Genomic DNA, 18,508 nt, shown 5'->3' on the forward strand with positions numbered 1-18,508 from the left:
GAGGCTAATTAGGGGATGTTCATTTGACTGTGTGAGATATTTCCTCAGCAGTTCAGTATTGGATTGGACACTGTGCAATGATCCCAACCTTACGCAACCCTGTGCGAGCAAGAACATTTCACTTAATCAATATTATGGTGCAGTAAAAATACTTGGAGAGTGCAGCAATTTAAATCTAACAAAATTAAAGAAGCACACCATTTTCTATAAACGTTTCTATAAAGACGTGACTTAAATCCAGATCCTGAACACTACAACACCTAAATTCAAAGTCTGAACCACACTCATCACATGTATTGATTGTACCAGGGGGTCTATAGAAAAATAGCTTGTCAAAGTCTTAGGCCAGATGAGTCTGATTGGTCCCCTCTGTGGAAGGCCTGTATGGTCATGAATAATAGTGTGCCTTGGATTACAATCTTGAGTATAATTGTGCCTTTTTTTCTGGCTACAGGAACTGCTGTTAGCATGCAGATTTGTCACCCACAACATACGGTTTCAAAATGCTATTTATCAACAATATCTGCATAACACTGTACTTGGCACTGAAATTGTGCATACATCACACTTGTAGTTTATATTTGAGCATGAAATATTAAAATATGTGCAAAGAAGGTTTTTTGCATTTGTACTCTTTTGCATCAAAGATTTAAAAGTGCTCTTTTTCAGGGATAAAAGGAACTCAAGAGAAAATACTAGTTCTGAATTCCCTGTTCACATAGCTAAGTCCTATTCACTAATACTGCAAAATATGTCACCATTTTCATGTTTGTGTTTAATTTTTGAACATGAATATATCATCTGCTTTCAAGACCACAGGTGTGTATGATACCAAAAAGAGGGATCCAGGCAGAATTTTGTTTATGTTCACATTAAAATTAACACTTGCAGTGTAGACTGCCTCTATCAAAAAAAGCCATGACATTTGTTGTCTAAACCCAACACGAAGGAAATACTGTGGACTTGTTGTATACTTAAAGAAGAAACAATGACAGTCAACTAACAGTAACTGTCACAAACAATCATTGTGGGTTGCTGATTACAACGGATAAGAGTACAGGGCAAGAAGAGTAAAGTTAAGGAAGAATGAGATGTATCTTGCATCTTGGAGTCAGTGGAGTTGGGGTTTATTAAGGATATATCAGCACATGTTTGGTCATAAGAGGTTTGGGAAAGAAGGCCAAGAGAAAACCATGTCTACTGAGCAGGCAAACAGGCACACCAGGTCAGAGAAGTCACATAAAGGCTCTACCCAAAGCTCCTGCTGATAGAGGTTCCTTGTCCTTCATATATCTCTACAGCTCAATGCATCTAGAGTGTTCAGATGAAAAGAGACTGATATTAGAAAAGTTAATGTGAAAAACAATAAAGAGCCTGATGCTATGGACAACTTAGAGACATAGTTACTTACGGGAGCAATGAGGAAGATACTGGAATGAGTGTAAAGTTAGTTCCAGGGAAATCCACTCCAGGTGATAAGAAGAAAAATAGGAGAGCATTTGTAATTGTGTGACTGAGGAGAGTGATGCATGAGCAACACAACGCAACATGAGACTTTGGCAAGATTAACTCTGGCAGCATAAATAAAAAGCAAGGTTGGTGTTAAACAGGCATGAATGCTCCTTAAGATGGCAGTACCCCACCAAAGATGATCAACTAACAGGAGCAATCACACATAAAGGAAGGGTGACAGCAACAAAAGTCTAGTACATCAAAATCATTTCAGTCACCAGCCCCGATTCGGGTCTAAATCCCAAGAGAGTATGTCTAAATCTCAAACATCTGTGGGAAAGCTGTTTTAAATGTAGTCGCAGAAGGAGATCAGATGTGTTTGCACACTAAGTGGTGTTTATGTTAATTCCGTCTGTCTCTTCCTGTGCATTTTTGCTTGCCACACCCAAGCTAAAAGTCACCCTGGGACCTTTGGAAGGTACCTGCTTCTTGCCAGGCAATGTGTGTTTCTAGGTCCAGAAAAAACAATTTAATTATAATTTGTCATTTATTATGATAGTTTTCTAATAAAATGACAGCAGTTATATGCAGATCAGTCACTCCTGTGATAAACTTAAGTACTTAATTTAATTACTTAATTACAGTGACTGTAATTAAAATAACAAAAAAACATTTCCTGTAGAGCTGTTATCTGGAAAGCACCTTTTGTGTGATTGTAATTTATGTACCTTCCCTTCACAGTTCTGAAAATGGCACAACAAGATCCTGATATTACTGCTGCAATCCAGTCATCAGGAGAGTTAACTTTAGAGGGAGCTGCTGCTAAGGCAAAAGAAGAGCTTGATAAGCTAATGCATGTCACACTAGACATTGCTGTTACTGGTGAGAGTGGAGCTGGGAAGTCCTCTTTTGTCAATGCAATCAGAGGACTTTCTGATAATGATGATGGAGCAGCTCCAACTGGTGTGACAGAGACAACAATGGAGCCAATCATGTATCCCCACCCCACAATGCCAAACGTAAGGGTTTGGGACCTGCCTGGAATTGGGACCCAAAACTTTAAAGCAAAACAGTACATCAAGGATGTCAAATTCAACACGTATGACTTTTTCATCATCATTTCTTCAGAGAGATTTAAAGAAAATGACATCATGCTGGCCAAAGAGATTAAGAAAAATAAAAAAAAGTTCTATTTTGTTCGCTCAAAGATTGATAATGATGTGCGCTCGGAGATGAAGACAAAAGGAGTCAGTGAACAGGAGGTGCTCCTTAAGATCAGAGAGGACTGTGAAAAGAATCTGGTGGATTTTCAAGACTGTAAAGTTTTTTTGATTTCTTCTTTAGAAATTAACAAATATGATTTCCAGCTGCTTGAAGAAACACTGGAAAAAGATCTTCCAGCCACTAAGAGATATGCCCTTATTCAGGCCTGGCCAGTTTGCTCAAAAGAAGTTTTCAAGAGGAAAGTTGAGACATTCCAAAAATCGATCTGGGCGTTAGCCTTTCTTTCTGCAGGTGTAGCAGTGATTCCAATTCCTGGGATGTCATCTGCCTTTGATGGAAGTGTTATGGTGGCTTTCTTTACCTGCTGCTACCATGCATTTGGCTTGGATGATGCTTCACTTGAGAGACTTTCCAAAAAAACAGGGAAAGATCTAAAGCCCTTACGTAAATCAAAGTTTGTGTCTGCTCTTAAAGACGACGTGTCTTTGCCTGTTCGAATTTCAGCTCTTGCAGCCGTTGAGTATGTTTCAAGTCTCATTCCAGGTGTGGGCAGTGTTGCAGCAGCAGGACTGTCCTTTGGCACGACCAAGATGATGTTAAATAAAGGATTAAATGAGATTGTAGAAACAGCCAGAGAAATAATGAAAGAGGCAGGATTGGAGTGTTGATAGTGAAATAACAAAGTGTCCAGTCAACTTGGCTTGACATATGAAGAAATGTATGCATTTAACATGGGAAAGGACTTAGTGATGTGTCTTTAACAACACTTCTATGCTAGCTGTTAATATTTAACATAACTTCAGTGAAGGCTGCTTTATTAAACGCTATATTGCCTTTGTGTAGAACAAAATAGTACTAATAAAGAGGTCACAAGAGGAGTGATTTCACATAACGTTTCACTTACTGTAAGTCAAGCACTTGACAAACGTGTCACTACTGTAACAGCACTGTAACAGAACAGTAGCTGCACTTAAGAATATTCAAATTTAAACCACATAACCACAAATATAATACATGATACACCTGTTTGATTTCATATGTGATTCCCAGTTGACCAATCTTTTTTCTCTTTTTTCTTCTCTTTTCTTTAGATTTTGAATGCACCATTGAAATTTATAGTGCACAAACTTCTTGCCAATACTGAAAATTTGACATACCTTGCTGTGGAACATTAACAAGAATATCATTGCCCTTTGTAAGCAAATTTACAGTGGTACTCTGAAACAGTGGTTCTCAATCCTGCTCCTGGGGACCCCTGTTCTGCACGTTTTCCATCTTTCCCTGCTCTACCTACCTGACTGAACTCATCAGTGGCACTTTTGATTGGCTGAGCACATCTGATTTAATCAAAAACATGTTAATCACACTAATTAGGTGTGTTTGAAGCAAGGATAGATAAGAGGATATACAGAGCAGGACTGAGAACCACTGCTCTAGAAAAATATAAGAGAAAAAATTGAAAAGTTTGAAAAATTGAAATTTGAGCTCTACACAAATCTGAGTTCAAATTTAAAAATGTGAGTTCTACACAAATCGGTCAGTGTCTGAAATTTGCACATCCAAATTGTAGAATCAATTTTCAGATAGTTTATTCTTGTGGACACTCTGTAGCATTAGACAGAGGAGGGGAAGGCTAGGTATTAAGAATTCAGCCTCACTTTTACATCTGGAGACTATGTTAAGGAGTTTGTCCAAAATATTGAAGTATGCAAATTAAGCACTAACAGTCAACTTCACATAATATAATCTACTAACATCAACAATATAAAGCTTTTCTATTTGGCAAAGTAGGCTTTTACTAATGTACTAATAGCCTTTTTTTCTATCCTTATCGGTCCATTGAGAAAGCACTGGATGACGTTTTCCAGGATTTTCTCTCTTATTTTTTTTCTTTTTTTCAAGAGGAACTTAAAACCTCAAGACCTACAAATTTGTTCATAGGTTTTATAAAACCAAATAGAAAGGCTAGAAAATGAGATTTATCAGTGATAAAACTGTAAAAAGCACATGGTTTACAGTTCCTGATAAACTGTGGTAGAGCTGATGAGGAAGCTTTTGAATTATAGTCTTCCCTCACCTGTATGCTCAGCTTTACTTCTTGTTGCGGATACATCAAATATCCTGTTAAATTTACAAGACTACCCTTAAATGGCAGGTTTATCTCCGGCTAAGATAAAGGGATGGTTTGGACTGGAAGTGGATTTCATATATTCTTGTGGGCAAATAAGCGTACAAACATTGATATCAACAACATACAATGTATAACTGATCTTTTGAAATACAGGGTGGCATGTAATGCTTGGACTGTGTCAATTTTATCTCCTTGATTTTCTCAAAACTATCACTATATACACTATCGGTTGATTATGGTTGGGATTTAATTTCTCATGGATATTTGCCTTTAATTTTGTTTTCTGTATTGCATTTTTAAACCGATTAAAATTCTTAATTTTGTTTTCTTTTCATCTTGGAACAAAAGTAGTAAAAATAAATAAAATGTATAAAGACATTATGCTATCAAAATAACTAAATAAAAATGAATGTGTCCAAGGACAGTCAGCCAGGCTTTTTAGTGTTCTTACTACACTTTGCTTCTATGGCCAACAAAGACACCTAGATGCTACTGGAGTACGGAAACTAAGTTAGTTTAATCTACCTTTGTACTCACAGCTTCCATTCCAGTATAAGGTTAATATTGCAATGATGGAATAAACATGTGAAAAACAATCTGCATTTTATTGGTACTTACAGTTCTTCACAGTAAATGTCAAAGTTCATTTCCAACGAGATCACAATGTAATCATGCTGTCACAGCCTGCACCTTAATTTGGACATCTTGTTTTGATATGTCTTTGTGCTCCTGTTCTGTGTCTGTCTCCACCCCTCACCTGTTCCTGTTTGTTGTATTTATTAACCTCGTTCCTGCCTTGTTAATTTCATCCAATCATGTTTGCCCTGTTTAGTTTTCCTCTTGTATTTAAGCCCTTGAGTTTCCCCTGTCTCTTGTCTATCGTTGTTTGTGTTTTGAACACACTGTTTTGCTGCACCTTTTTGTTATCAGTTTAGTTCCTGTTTGCGCCTGTATTTAATCTTCATTTTGTAAGTAAGGTCCTCCGTTTTGTCACTTCCATCATCGTGTCTTGCACTTGGGTCCTGCACAACACCACCAGCATGACAAATACATACCTATTTATGCCATGTGTTGGACAAACTGGACTGCGTTTACATTAGTATGTATATTAGTTTAGACTAAAGATACTGAGAGTAATCTTTATATTACAATATGCCACATAATTAAAGGTATATATTTCCCATAAAAATAGACATATAGAATAACAAATAGAATGTTCAGACACACTGGTGCATTTGCTGGTCCTTTGTAGCAGTGTAGTGAAAACATGTCAAAAAAATATGTCACCATTATCCCGCAGTGTTGATTAACATAGATATTCTGAGAGACAAAAGTCCCGCTTCTGGCACCCCAGGCACAGACTGGTGTCATATCATTGGTAATGATTTCACCCACATCAGAAAAATGCAGCAATATGTCTGTGAAACTATATATTCACAATATTATATGTTAATCGTGGGTTTTTTTGGAAGCATTTTCATAGTGTGACTGAGCTCACAGTGGATCTCACTCTGTGTGCAACCTTGTACCTCATAAATTTACAGAGATCCACAAGGAATTCAGGACTTCAAATGATCCAAGACTGTACCTGGAGAAACAGAAACCCCAGAACTATGGCATCCTCAAGAGCTTTTGCAAAGGTGCAACATCTACAGCTGTGTTTGCTGAATTTATCCTTCCATCCTACAGGTGGTTTATGACAATATTTCCATTGATGTGGCTAAGGAAATGAAGTCTAATGCTTCAGCATTTATTGGAAACAGATCAAATCTAGAGAAGACATTCTGAGGTCGCTGGCAGAAGAAAAGAATTTTGTGAAGTTCATGACATACATTCACAACCATGAGAAACACTTTACACAGTTCATTACTGATGAGGTCAATAAATACATACTCAAAAAAAAAAAAAAGAAATCAAACTGTTCTCTGCAGAGAACATCACAGATAATCTGAAATAAACAATAGAGTATTACTGGTGCAGTACATTCAGCAAAAGAAAATGTGAAAAACGTTGGTGGTGTGGCAATCAACTAAGGAAACCCAAATGCAGTGCACAACTCTGGTTAGAATGTAGGAGGGTTTATTGACAAGTTGTAGAATGGAAATGGAAACAGGCAGAGGAAATGCAGGTAGCTGGCAAGGAAGCGGAAGATGAGCGAGGTTGTAGAGTGGAGTTGTGAGCGAGGTGGAGTAGAGGGACTTAAAGGAGACGGAGCTGAAGGATGACAGGCAGGCGAAGGGCACACTGGAGATGCGGAGTGGCACGGAGGTAATCCCTTCGAGAGAGAACGGGCAGATAAACACTGATATGCAAACTACAAAACCAATAGAATACAAAGAGAGACCAAGAAGCGAGTTCTACCACACAGACTCAAACAACGATTGGGCGACGAGTGGGTGAAACACCGGGGTTTAAATACTATGACGTGATGAGGCGACTGGTCGCAGGTGTGTAGGCAATCTAAAAGTGTAGAGAGAGACCATGCCCACAACACACACACACGCACAACAGAGAAGACAAACCAACAGGGGGAGCACAGGGATAGGGAAACACTATAAACATAAGGAGTAGACTGACAAAATAGCCTTAACCATGACAGGTGGTCAGCCAACATATGACTGAGCAACTTTTCTGATAAGATGAATGATGAGTTGAAATTCACAGAAAAGTCTTGCAATGACCATAAAAATATTACATGACTTTCTTGAAAAGTGATGAAAGAGAATCTTAAAGACATAACAAATAAATTGAACAAAAGTTTCAAGGTGTCCTCTCTAAAAATGGAGATGTTCAGGGAGAGGCCTGATGAGACTCTGAGGAAACACTTCTGTCAGTGCTGCTGGGTGTAATGTCCCTTCTGTAATTCCATCTGTATCAACACTATAGATGGACATCCTGGGGATCACAGTGTCCCTTTCCATCGCACCAATGGGCTTAATGGATAGCATCTTAGACGCACAATCTTTGCATTGATTTTGCACTGCTATAGCCAGTGATATATAGTTTTATCCATCATATGAATCAGTTGAAAAATTTCCCAATACAAAAATACAGAACTGGAGCATCACCCCTGATCTCTCTGATCTACTGTACTGGAAGTGGTTAGTATGTTGGTTTCAGACTGACCTGGAAACATACTACAAAAAAAAATTCCAAGGACTGGGTCAGATTCCTAATAAATGGAGGAATTCCACAAAATAAAAGGCTACTGAGAGCTTGGATAAATACATCTAAAACCAGAACTCTTACATATTGTTTTTTCACATTCTATGAATGATACACTAAGACACGGGTCAAAATCCGATCCTGGAGGGCCAGGGTCCTGCCGGTTTTTGTTTTCACCTCTTAGTTACCTGTTGATTTTCACATTAAAAACTGGTGGGCATGCTTTTCAGCCGATCAGAGATTGTATTTAGTTGGTTGACAAGAAAAACAGCAAGACCATGGCCCACCAGGACTGGATTTTGACACCCTTGGACTAAGACAACAGTCCACTTGGTGAAACAGCAAGAAGACAAACAGCATTGACAACTATATTTACAGATAGTTGCATTATGTTGTCAGTAAGTGACGATGACAAGACAGAAAACTACAGTACGTCAACAGGCAGGTTTGCATTTTAGTTTTGTGCAGAATAGAAGTGATTTTTTTTTAAAGTCGACAAAACATGTGAATGGTCTGTGCTTCCACTCAATGATATTATGCGATTAAAATGAGGTTGTCTCCTCTCGCCAAAGTCATTCCAATTAAACATGGCGACTGATCTCTGAGATCTTTTGGCACAGTGATTTTAATTGCATCCACTGCAATAGCATGATAGTGTGTAATTGAAGGTCATGAGGGCATGTGATGCACGCAATAACTTCAATAAATTGTAAGATCATCTCCGTCTCCTCATCCAACCACACAAAACGCGTCATGTTTTTGAATGTCATGTGACTCTTCATATCATGTCATGTGCCTTAAATGCAAATAATGTGTTTCCATTTCAATTTTGAGAAATATTGCTGAATATTGTTGAATCGTCTGAAAATCCACCTCATGCATTTGTATATACTTTTTAGCGATATATGAGAATTTTTTCAAATTTCACGTGTTTCCATGATTCGTTTTTTAGTTCGCAATTTCAAATTACGCATTAAGCAGGTTCATGGAAATCCACCTACTAACACTGGGAAATTCATCACACTATTACTGCCATGACCACCAGTCGCTGACTTGTAGTCCACTCACACTAACACTAAAGTGTTTATTGTAAATACAACAAGTAGTCAAATATTCCTAAAAAAGGTTAAATGACAATACAGTTTAGAAAATCTGACTAAATTGTTAGGATTGTTGGCGAGAACAGAACTGCTGTGTGCTATTGCACTTATATGTAGTCTAATATGTTCAGAACCTGAAACACCTGTCACTGAGATACTGGTCAAACTGTCTATCTTTCATTTTGTGACTCAAATATTTTTTTTTCCTAAATATAGTAGTAGCATGTTGCTGTGATCTGTGCTTGTACCTCAAATTGCATCAATTATGGGGCCTTTCTTCTGTATATTAAACATTTATCATACCACAATATAAGCTTTTTTAGGGGCTTTTAATGTAAATGTGATCCATCTAAATCGTGCATGCAGTTCTATTAGCTGTAAAGTGACCCACACATATAGACCTCTATACTATTACAGTTTTCACCCCATTTATTATTTCTGTACATATATACAGGCAACTTAAAATAACTACACCATTTGTTTGCCATAATCTTTTAATTGCTGTCATTTAACTGAGCTCAGTGCATTAATGTAGTTTAATGGTAGTCTGCTGTAATTTTTTTGTACCATTGCATGACTATCTATCCTAAGTGAATCCCCACATTACCTCTCTGTGATTTAAAGTCACATGACATCTTCACATTCCAAAGACTAACAGAGCTAACAAAACAGCCAATGACATATTAATAAAATAAAAGAGAAAACAAAATGAAAGACTCTTGCATATTTTGCACTATTACAATTATTACAACACCCACATAAATTCTAGGTCACAACACCGGTCTGTACCTACACACTGCTCACATATCGTTATACACATAGAGTGGATCCTCCTGAGTTACACTGATTGACAGCTTCATCAGCCTCCAGGTGACCAATCACATCTAGGAGGAGCAGCCAAGCTCTATATGTGAGATGGCAGTAGGGAGTCTCTCTATGCTCTCTCTCACCATCTTCATGGCAGAGTCTCCACGGGGAGAGAGTGTGAACCACAGAGGGAGCTGTACCGTATGGTGTCGTGTGGTACAGTGTTGTATAGTGTGGTGTAGTGTGGTACAGTGTGGTATAGTGTGGTGTAGTGTGGTACAGTGTGGTGTAGTGTGGTACAGTGTGGTACAGTGTTGTATAGTGTGGTGTAGTGTGGTACAGTGTGGTATAGTGTGGTGTAGTGTGGTACAGTGTGGTATAGTGTGGTGTAGTGTGGTACAGTGTGGTGCAGTGTGGTACAGTGTGGTATAGTGTGGTACAGTGTGGTGTAGTGTGGTACAGTGTGGTGTAGTGTGGTGTAGTGTGGTATAGTGTGGTACAGTGTGGTGTAGTGTGGTGTAGTGTAGTGTAGTGTGGTATAGTGTGGTACAGTGTGGTGTAGTGTGGTACAGTGTGGTGTAGTGTGGTGTAGTGTGGTATAGTGTGGTGTAGTGTGGTACAGTGTGGTATAGTGTGGTATAGTGTGGTACAGTGTGGTGTAGTGTGGTGTAGTGTGGTACAGTGTGGTGTAATGTGGTACAGTGTGGTATATTGTGGTTCAGTGTGGTGTAGTGTGGTACAGTGTGGTATAGTGTGGTACAGTGTGGTACAGTGTGGTGTAGTGTGGTACAGTGTGGTGCAGTGTGGCACAGTGTGGTGTAGTGTGGTACAGTGTGGTACAGTGTGGTATAGTGTGGTACAGTGTGGTATAGTGTGGTACAGTGTGGTGTAGTGTGGTATAGTGTGGTACAGTGTGGTACAGTGTGGTGTAGTGTGGTACAGTGTGGTGTAGTGTGGTGCAGTGTGGTGTAGTGTGGTGTAGTGTGGTACAGTGTGGTGTAGTGTGGTTCAGTGTGGTACAGTGTGGTACAGTGTGGTGTAGTTTGGTGCAGTGTGGTGTAGTGTGGTACAGTGTGGTACAGTGTGGTGCAGGCAATTAGTAGGACCCTTGGTAAGGGACGGTTGTTATGCGTATGTGAAATATGAGGTGAATTAGAGTGTTTTAGAGCACTGCAAATGTGCAGGGGAACGATTTGTATCAAAACAGTGTTTAAAAACCTTATGGAGATAATTCATTGCTCCCTCTACATAGAGGTATTATCAGGAAGTGCAGAAACAAAATGTCATGTCCCATTTTAACACCAGCAATCCTCTATCCAGTTCCAATAAAGTACCAACAAACCTGTAATGAATTTGGGCCGTTGAGATAATTAACTTCCTTACTGATACATTGTTAGGGTTAGTAAGGAATTTTAGGATTCAGTACATTCCTTTGCACTAACCATTGCTCTCACTGGTCCAAAGTGTGTTAAGAAGAGATATAGGGATAAATGATGGAATACTCAGTGTTGCGCAGTCTTCAGTATAAAGCAAGAGATCTGTTATCTGACTTCAGTGTTATGACTCCTGGTGTCATTCACAACATTTTTGAGGAGACTGAACCTTATATGAACAAGCTGGTTTTCAGTGAAGAATTACACTGAGAAAACGTCTTACTAACTTTAAAAAAGGTTATCAGTACTTTCTTTTTTTCCCTGAAGAACCTACTTTGTCCCTCAGACCTCAGAGTTATTTCTTCATCTCCAAATTATTTTCTATTTCACCTTTAGCTTTTGCTTTAACTCTTTCCTCTTTAACCCCAGTCACTCCCATGTTGCTGTATTATGCTGGCTTACTGTGTTAATTTGCATATTTAGACAACGTGGCGCTTATGGCTATCACATTACCATATTTGGGAGAAGGAAGTGGAAGAAGGAAGTGCACTTTTCCTGAAGGAGGGTACTTAAGAGGTGTTCATCATATTGTTGGAGAGATTTCCTCCACAATTCACTTCTGGACTGGACACCCTGCAAGGAATCCTATCTTACATCAGGTAAATTGTTAGTTTGCCATAATAAATGATGATAATTAGTTTAGCTGAAGAATAACTACTAAGACGTAATAATTAGTTTAATTTAAGTTTGTGTAGTTGTGCAGAATAGGTCTGTTCACACTGGAAAAGTTTCATTGTGATGTGAGTGTCTAATCAAAGCCTACTTAAAGCAAAGTCACAGGTATTCTAACTCAGCAATGAAAGAACACTGAATATAGGTGTTTATTCTGAGACTTCACTCACTCTAAAATCTATCAGTGAAGAAAAAAGTAGGATTATGTCAGAGCCATAATGAATACACCTAAAAGGAGTCACTCATGTGAAGCTTTTTAGTGCTCGTCCTTTATAACAAAACAGTCAAATTTGTTTAAGTAGATCATAAACCATATCAGCGTTAAATAAATGCTATCAGCAGTATTCACCTACCAACAGTTCTACAGGACAGTTAGTAATGTGATATAACAGCTTGTCATATATTATAAACCTATTGTATTCTACAGTGCTGTCTTCTGGTTCTGAAACTATGGCACAAAAAAATAGCAAAGAAATTCAATAGAAATATAATGCAAGGAGGAACATTTCACTCATTAATCAATGTTATTATGGTGCAGTAAAAATACATGATGTGGAGAGTGCAGCAGTTGCTAGAAAACTCAGTGTTGTGCAGTCCTCAGCATGGAGCAGGACATCTGTTATCTGATAATTAAACAGAAAGAGTGCTGAAAAAACCTCCTCTGAATGAGTCACCTTCATCAGTGTTATGACTCCTGGTGTTATGCACAACATTTTTGGGTAGCCTAAATTTTTTTGTGATCAAGCTGGTTTTAAGCAAAGAACTTCACTGAGAAAACTTCATACAAACTTCAAAAAAGGCTCTCAATTCTTTCATTTTTTTTTCTGAAGAACCTGCCTTGTCCCTCAGACCTCAAAGTTATTTCTTCATCTCCAAATTATTTCAGCTTTAACCTTTAACTTTTTAACTCCAGTTTATTTTCGCCTCAGTCAATTCCGTGCTGCTGTATTATGCAGGCTCTGTGTTAATTTGTATATGTAGACAACATGGCACTTCAGGCTGTGAGATCAGGAGGAGGTGAACTTTTTCTGAAGGAGGCTATTTAGGGGGTGTTCATTTCATTGGTTGAGAGATTTCCTGCTGGACTCAGTGGTGGATTGGACACTGTCCAAAGATCCCAATCCTATGTAACCTTGTGTGAACAAGAACAATATACTCATTAATCAGTATTATGGAGTAGACACTTTGCTTTACATGTGCGTGTTTAGAGGACTCACCACTTATATGTAGACATTAGAAACAGTTACTTACTTAGAATCTAAATCAGAGCAGAGCCTATCCCTTTATACCAACAATGCTTTCCAGTCTGGCCTGAAGGATGTCATGATCTATAGCATCAAATTCTGTTTTTAAATAAAATAGTAGAAGTAGATAAGATGTGTTTGTGCTCTCAGAGATTCAGTGTTGGTTCTATCTCTCTCTTCCTGTGTATTTTTGGCTGCCACTGGAACTAAACAACTACGCTAAAAGTCAGCTGGGAACTTAGGAAAGCAACTGTTTGTTGTCAGTTGCTGTGTGTTTTCAGGTCCAGAGAAAACTATTTAATAGGCCTTTTTCACATAATGATGACGGTCTTTCCAGGCTGAGCCAAGAGGGGGTATCTTTACTTCCGGTTAGCCATCTTCCCTATTGCTTTCTCAGGTATGTTTTTATGGGCAACTAGTTTTTGATATGTTCATGTGAATACGACGGAGTATCAGGGCCACATTGTGAGGACATAAATCTTTGATTTCGAGAATAAAAAAGCAATTGAGAAAAATTCATAACATTATGAGAATAAAGTCATAAATTAATGAGAATAAAGTCATAATGTTACAAGAAAAAAAAGTCAGAACATTTTGAGAATAAAGTCGTAGTTTTGCGAGGAAAAAAACCCATATTTATTAGGAAACTACCAGCAAGCAACAAATGGGCAAGAGAACAGTTAATGGCAGCCTGAGCCTTCTTCTGGTAACTGCTGTATGTCTCAGGCGTCAACCTGATACTTAAGATAATGTGGTGCTGATGTGCCAAATGATTAAGTACTGCATTTGTCTTTATGTGTGAAACTTATAATAAGGTATAACTTCACAAGATTCTCCATGTTCCTCATTTTAATGCAGACAAAAGGCTGCTCTTCTGATATTTCTTCTCTGAAATAACACATTCCCGAAATAGTATGAAATTACCACTTCATTTTCATAGTATTACAACTTTATTCTCGAAATCTCAAAATTTTTTCCCTTTCAGTGTGGCCCTTATACTCTGTCGTATGTGAAGGATAGATATACAGCACGATGTGCCAGCTTGGCTGTTATTTGTGTTTGTCTAAGGTTTCTGCGTACTTTAAAGGTAGCTAACTAGTTAGGTTAAGACTCCTTACTCTTGCTTTAATTTATTGTTTGTTTAGTCCACACAGGAAGGTGTGTTTGTCATTAACATTGAAAGATGCACAAAAAATCATCCGGGTCATACAGAGATCGTTACTAGTACTAGGAAGTAACAAACATAACAAAAATGAATGAGTACTAAACTATCATGGCGTATATTATGACAATGAGCAATTGGATAATTTCATTACACTGCTTTATTGAAGGGCATTTACAAGCTGCTAAGTAGCTTGATCTAACATTTGCCATCTCTCAGTAGCTAGCTGATATTACTTTCATAATTAAAGAAACTGTTCATGGAACAGTTTATATCCACTATCCAATTTGGATAGTTTTGTTTTGCAATGTATATCCACCATTTCAGCAACTCATGAGAACCGGAATTTTGGTAGATTTCCCAAAGATCTGGAGAACGTGAGAGAGACATGCACATCTTTGGTAGCCATTTTTGACCGGAAGTAACTTTACCAGCTGTTGCTTTGTAATATGGAGGCGTGAAAATTAAAATTTGTCACCTTATTTTCTTATGAAATGACAGCAGTTACATGCAGATTAACCACTCCTGTTCCATCCCTAATCCTAAATTCTATTGCTTAATGTAATTAATTAATTCTAATGGCTATAGTTAAAATGACACAATCAATTTCCTGTAGAACTCAGAGCTTGGAAACATTTTTGTGTTGCTGTAATTAATGTGGATTCCTTTAACAGTTCTGAAAATGGCACAACAAGATCCTGATATTACTGCTGCAATCCAGTCATCAGGAGAGTTAACTTTAGAGGGAGCTGCTGCTAAGGCAAAAGAAGAGCTTGATAAGCTAATGCATGTCACACTAGACATTGCTGTTACTGGTGAGAGTGGAGCAGGGAAGTCCTCCTTTGTGAATGCAATCAGAGGACTTTCTGATGATGATGATGGAGCAGCTCCAACTGGTGTGACAGAGACAACAATGGAGCCAACAATGTATCTGCACCCCACAATGCCAAACGTTAGGATCTGGGACCTGCCTGGAATTGGAACCCAAAGGTTTAAAGTAAAACAGTACATCAAGGATGTCAGATTTAACTCTTATGACTTTTTCATCATCATTTCTTCAGAGAGATTTAAAGAAAATGACATCATTCTGGCCAAAGAGATCAAGAAAAATAAAAAAAACTTCTATTTTGTTCACTCAAAGACTGATAATGACATTCGCACAGAGATGAGAAAAAAAGGATTCAATGAACAGGACCTGCTCCTTAAGATCAGAGAGGACTGTGAAAGGAACCTGGCAGAATTTGGAGACTGCAAAGTTTTTTTGATTTCTTCTTTAGAAGTTAGAAAATATGATTTCCCGTTGCTTAAAGAAACCCTGGAAAAGGATCTTCCAGACTATAAGAGATATGCCCTTCACTTGAAAGAATGTCAAACTATTTTTAATAGTTTTAATTTCTGTGTAGTTACTTAACTGAATTATACCTATACCTTGTTGTGACTGATTTACCATACAGTGTGACATGTAAATTCTTTCATACCACATAATTAAATGTTTGTGGCCAGTATTCTCACACCACACCCAAGGCCTCATGTTTAAATGTGAAAAATTCAAGAAGGTATTGCACTGTTGTGTAATTACTGTCACACTATAATACACAAAAACTGACCGTGAACTCAGAGCTTTAAACAGTTTTACACATTACTAACCAAAGTTTTTTTTTCTTAATTCAGGTCCTGTGTAGGACTTTGGTTTGCTTATCTGATACCTTAACTCTGGGTGATGATTTGAAATTTTAGTATTATGTCCTGCTTTTGATAAAATCAGCCTTTTGTATTCCTGTCTCTTTTTGGATTCTGCTTTCACTGAAGGAACTACAGGAATTTAATCTACCTGTGTCCTGACCACAGCAATTAAGACAGATTAAACAAAGAACAAATAATCATTGTCTCAGTTTTTGCCTTTTAATTAAGAACAAAATAGCATAAAATGGTTGGACAATTGAATTTCAGAACACTTTGTCTAGTTCCTGCACACTTGCACAGGCTTATGTGCCTTTTAATTGATTGAACCAAGTCTATATAATATATAAAACAGTCTGCATTTCATTAGCAGTTATTGTTGTTCAGACTCAATTTTAAAACTTTATCTTATAGATGAGATTATGAACATTGCTGTATTTTATAGGGGTGTAATAGTTTTGTGTAGTAACCCACAATTGCAGTTCTGTAGTAATCTGTTCGGTTCACAGTACATGCGTAGTGAAACACAGATTTTCTATCCTGTGCAGAGCGTATGATTTCAGAAGTGAAGCCCAACCACAAAGGCAGTTTAAAAAATGTAGCAAGTGCTCCCTACATACTCTGTAGCTGGACAATACAAATTATTAGATTTGATGTGAGTTGGTGACAGAAACTGGAAAGTGAATGTCACTAGTCTGAAAAACTAGAAATCTACAAAAGGGTTCAAACTGACAATTAGATTATATCAGTGGTACTCACTCTTGCTCCTGGGGGACCCCTGCTCTGCATATCTTCTATCTATACTTGTTCCAAACTCACTTGATTAATATGAGCTCTTGATTAAATCAGGTGTGCTCAGCCAATGAAAAGTGCCACTGATGAGTTCAGTCAGGTAGGTAGAGCAGGGAAAGATGGAAAATGTGCAAAGCAGGGGTCCCACTAGAGCAGGATTGAGAACCACTAGATTATATATCCACAGTACTCTATCCACTCTGAGCTAAGAAATGTCGATTCTAAAACATGTTTTTGACACGGTTTAGATTTTCATTGTATCTATTACCTTCTTTGACAAGCATAATATTTACTCAATCTTGCTCAAATTACCTTAATGTCACAGTGAGGAATCACATATTCAAATACAGATCTTCTGTGGAATATTCCTTTAACTTTAATTTGATTTCCTCTCCTTTACCATTCAGAAACACAAATTTTAGGTGAGGTGACAAAGAGACATTATCCAGGCCAGGGGTGTCAAAGTCCATTCCTGGCGAGCCAGGCTCCTGCCAGTTTTTGTTTTTACCTCTTAGTTACCTGTTGATTTTCACCTTGAAAACAGGTGTGCATGCTCTTCAGCCAATCAGTTGACAAGAAAAATAGCAGGACCGTGGCCCTCCTGGACTGCATTTTGACACCCTTGATCCAGGCCAAAGGCATATGTCACACCCTGGTTCTCTCGCTCCCCCTCTGCTGGTCATTCTGTTAAATGTGTTTATTATTATTATTATTATTATTATTATTATTATTATTATTATTCAAATATTTTTATTGGCTTTTTAAATGCAAGAGACATAAGAAAGATATAGCATATACAGGTGTAGCTGATTTCCAATTAAATAAAATAAGTCATCGAGCCAACAGAGATGAAAAGGCTATGTTGTCTGACTGGGCAACAGATACCGCCACCTTGCTAGGGACCACACCAAAGATAGCAGTTTCAGGGCTAGGGCTGATCTCTTTGTCGCAAATATAGGAAAATGGAGGACCAAAACTGTAGCAATGATTGGCATGACCAGAACATATGATAAAGGTTGGCTGGAGCCTGATGGCATCAGGAGCATGTTGGATCTACATACGGATACATCCTAGCAAGCCTGCTCCTGTAAAGATGGAGCCTATGAAACACTTCAAATTGGAGCAAACCATGTCTGGTACAAATATAAGTTGAATGTATCCTCTTAATTGTTAATTGCCAGGAGTCATCTGAGACCTCATAACCAAAGTCTTCCCTCCATGCTGCCCTAATATGGTTAAGGGGCAGGGAAGCAATCATTTGAATAGCATAATGCAATCGACTCACCCATTGCTTTTGACTTGGATCCCCATCCATCTACTCATCTATCCAACTATTTGGTAGAAGTAATGGAAAAGAAAAATGCTTCCTGACAAAGGTACGCACCTGCAAATACCTGAAAAAATGTTATATGATATTATACTCACTTACTAACTGCTCAAAAGACATGAACACACCATCCTTAAAAAGGTCTGTTTTTGACCTTTCTTGAACCATAACTTGAAAGCTGCATCCATGAGTGAAGGTGAGAAAAGTGCATTAGCAACAATTGAAAGAGAGGGCAAAGCCTGTCTGAGCTTAAAGTGAGTCCTAAGAAGTGAGCCACTCACAATGGAGTTGTTTGTAAGGTGCTTTTTGCTGAGTGGTA

General features: G+C 38.1%; 2 protein-coding genes across 2 annotated transcripts; both read left to right on the forward strand.

The window, feature by feature from the left end:
- The first annotated feature begins 2,201 nt into the window (after positions 1-2,201).
- Positions 2,202-3,344, forward strand: LOC115821564 (interferon-inducible GTPase 5-like). The gene has a single exon (XM_030785376.1). It carries the CDS (start codon positions 2,202-2,204, stop codon positions 3,342-3,344), a length of 1,143 nt encoding a protein of 380 aa, XP_030641236.1.
- Positions 3,345-15,072: 11,728 nt separating this feature from the next.
- LOC115821565 (T-cell-specific guanine nucleotide triphosphate-binding protein 1-like) lies at positions 15,073-17,284 on the forward strand. The gene is made up of 3 exons (XM_030785377.1): positions 15,073-15,743; positions 17,117-17,186; positions 17,270-17,284. The coding sequence occupies exons 1-3, from the start codon at positions 15,073-15,075 to the stop codon at positions 17,282-17,284; spliced, it is 756 nt and encodes a 251-aa protein (XP_030641237.1).
- The last annotated feature ends 1,224 nt before the right edge of the window (positions 17,285-18,508 follow it).

The sequence above is a fragment of the Chanos chanos genome, chromosome 9, assembly GCF_902362185.1.
Source record: "Chanos chanos chromosome 9, fChaCha1.1, whole genome shotgun sequence".
Taxonomy (NCBI): domain Eukaryota; kingdom Metazoa; phylum Chordata; class Actinopteri; order Gonorynchiformes; family Chanidae; genus Chanos; species Chanos chanos.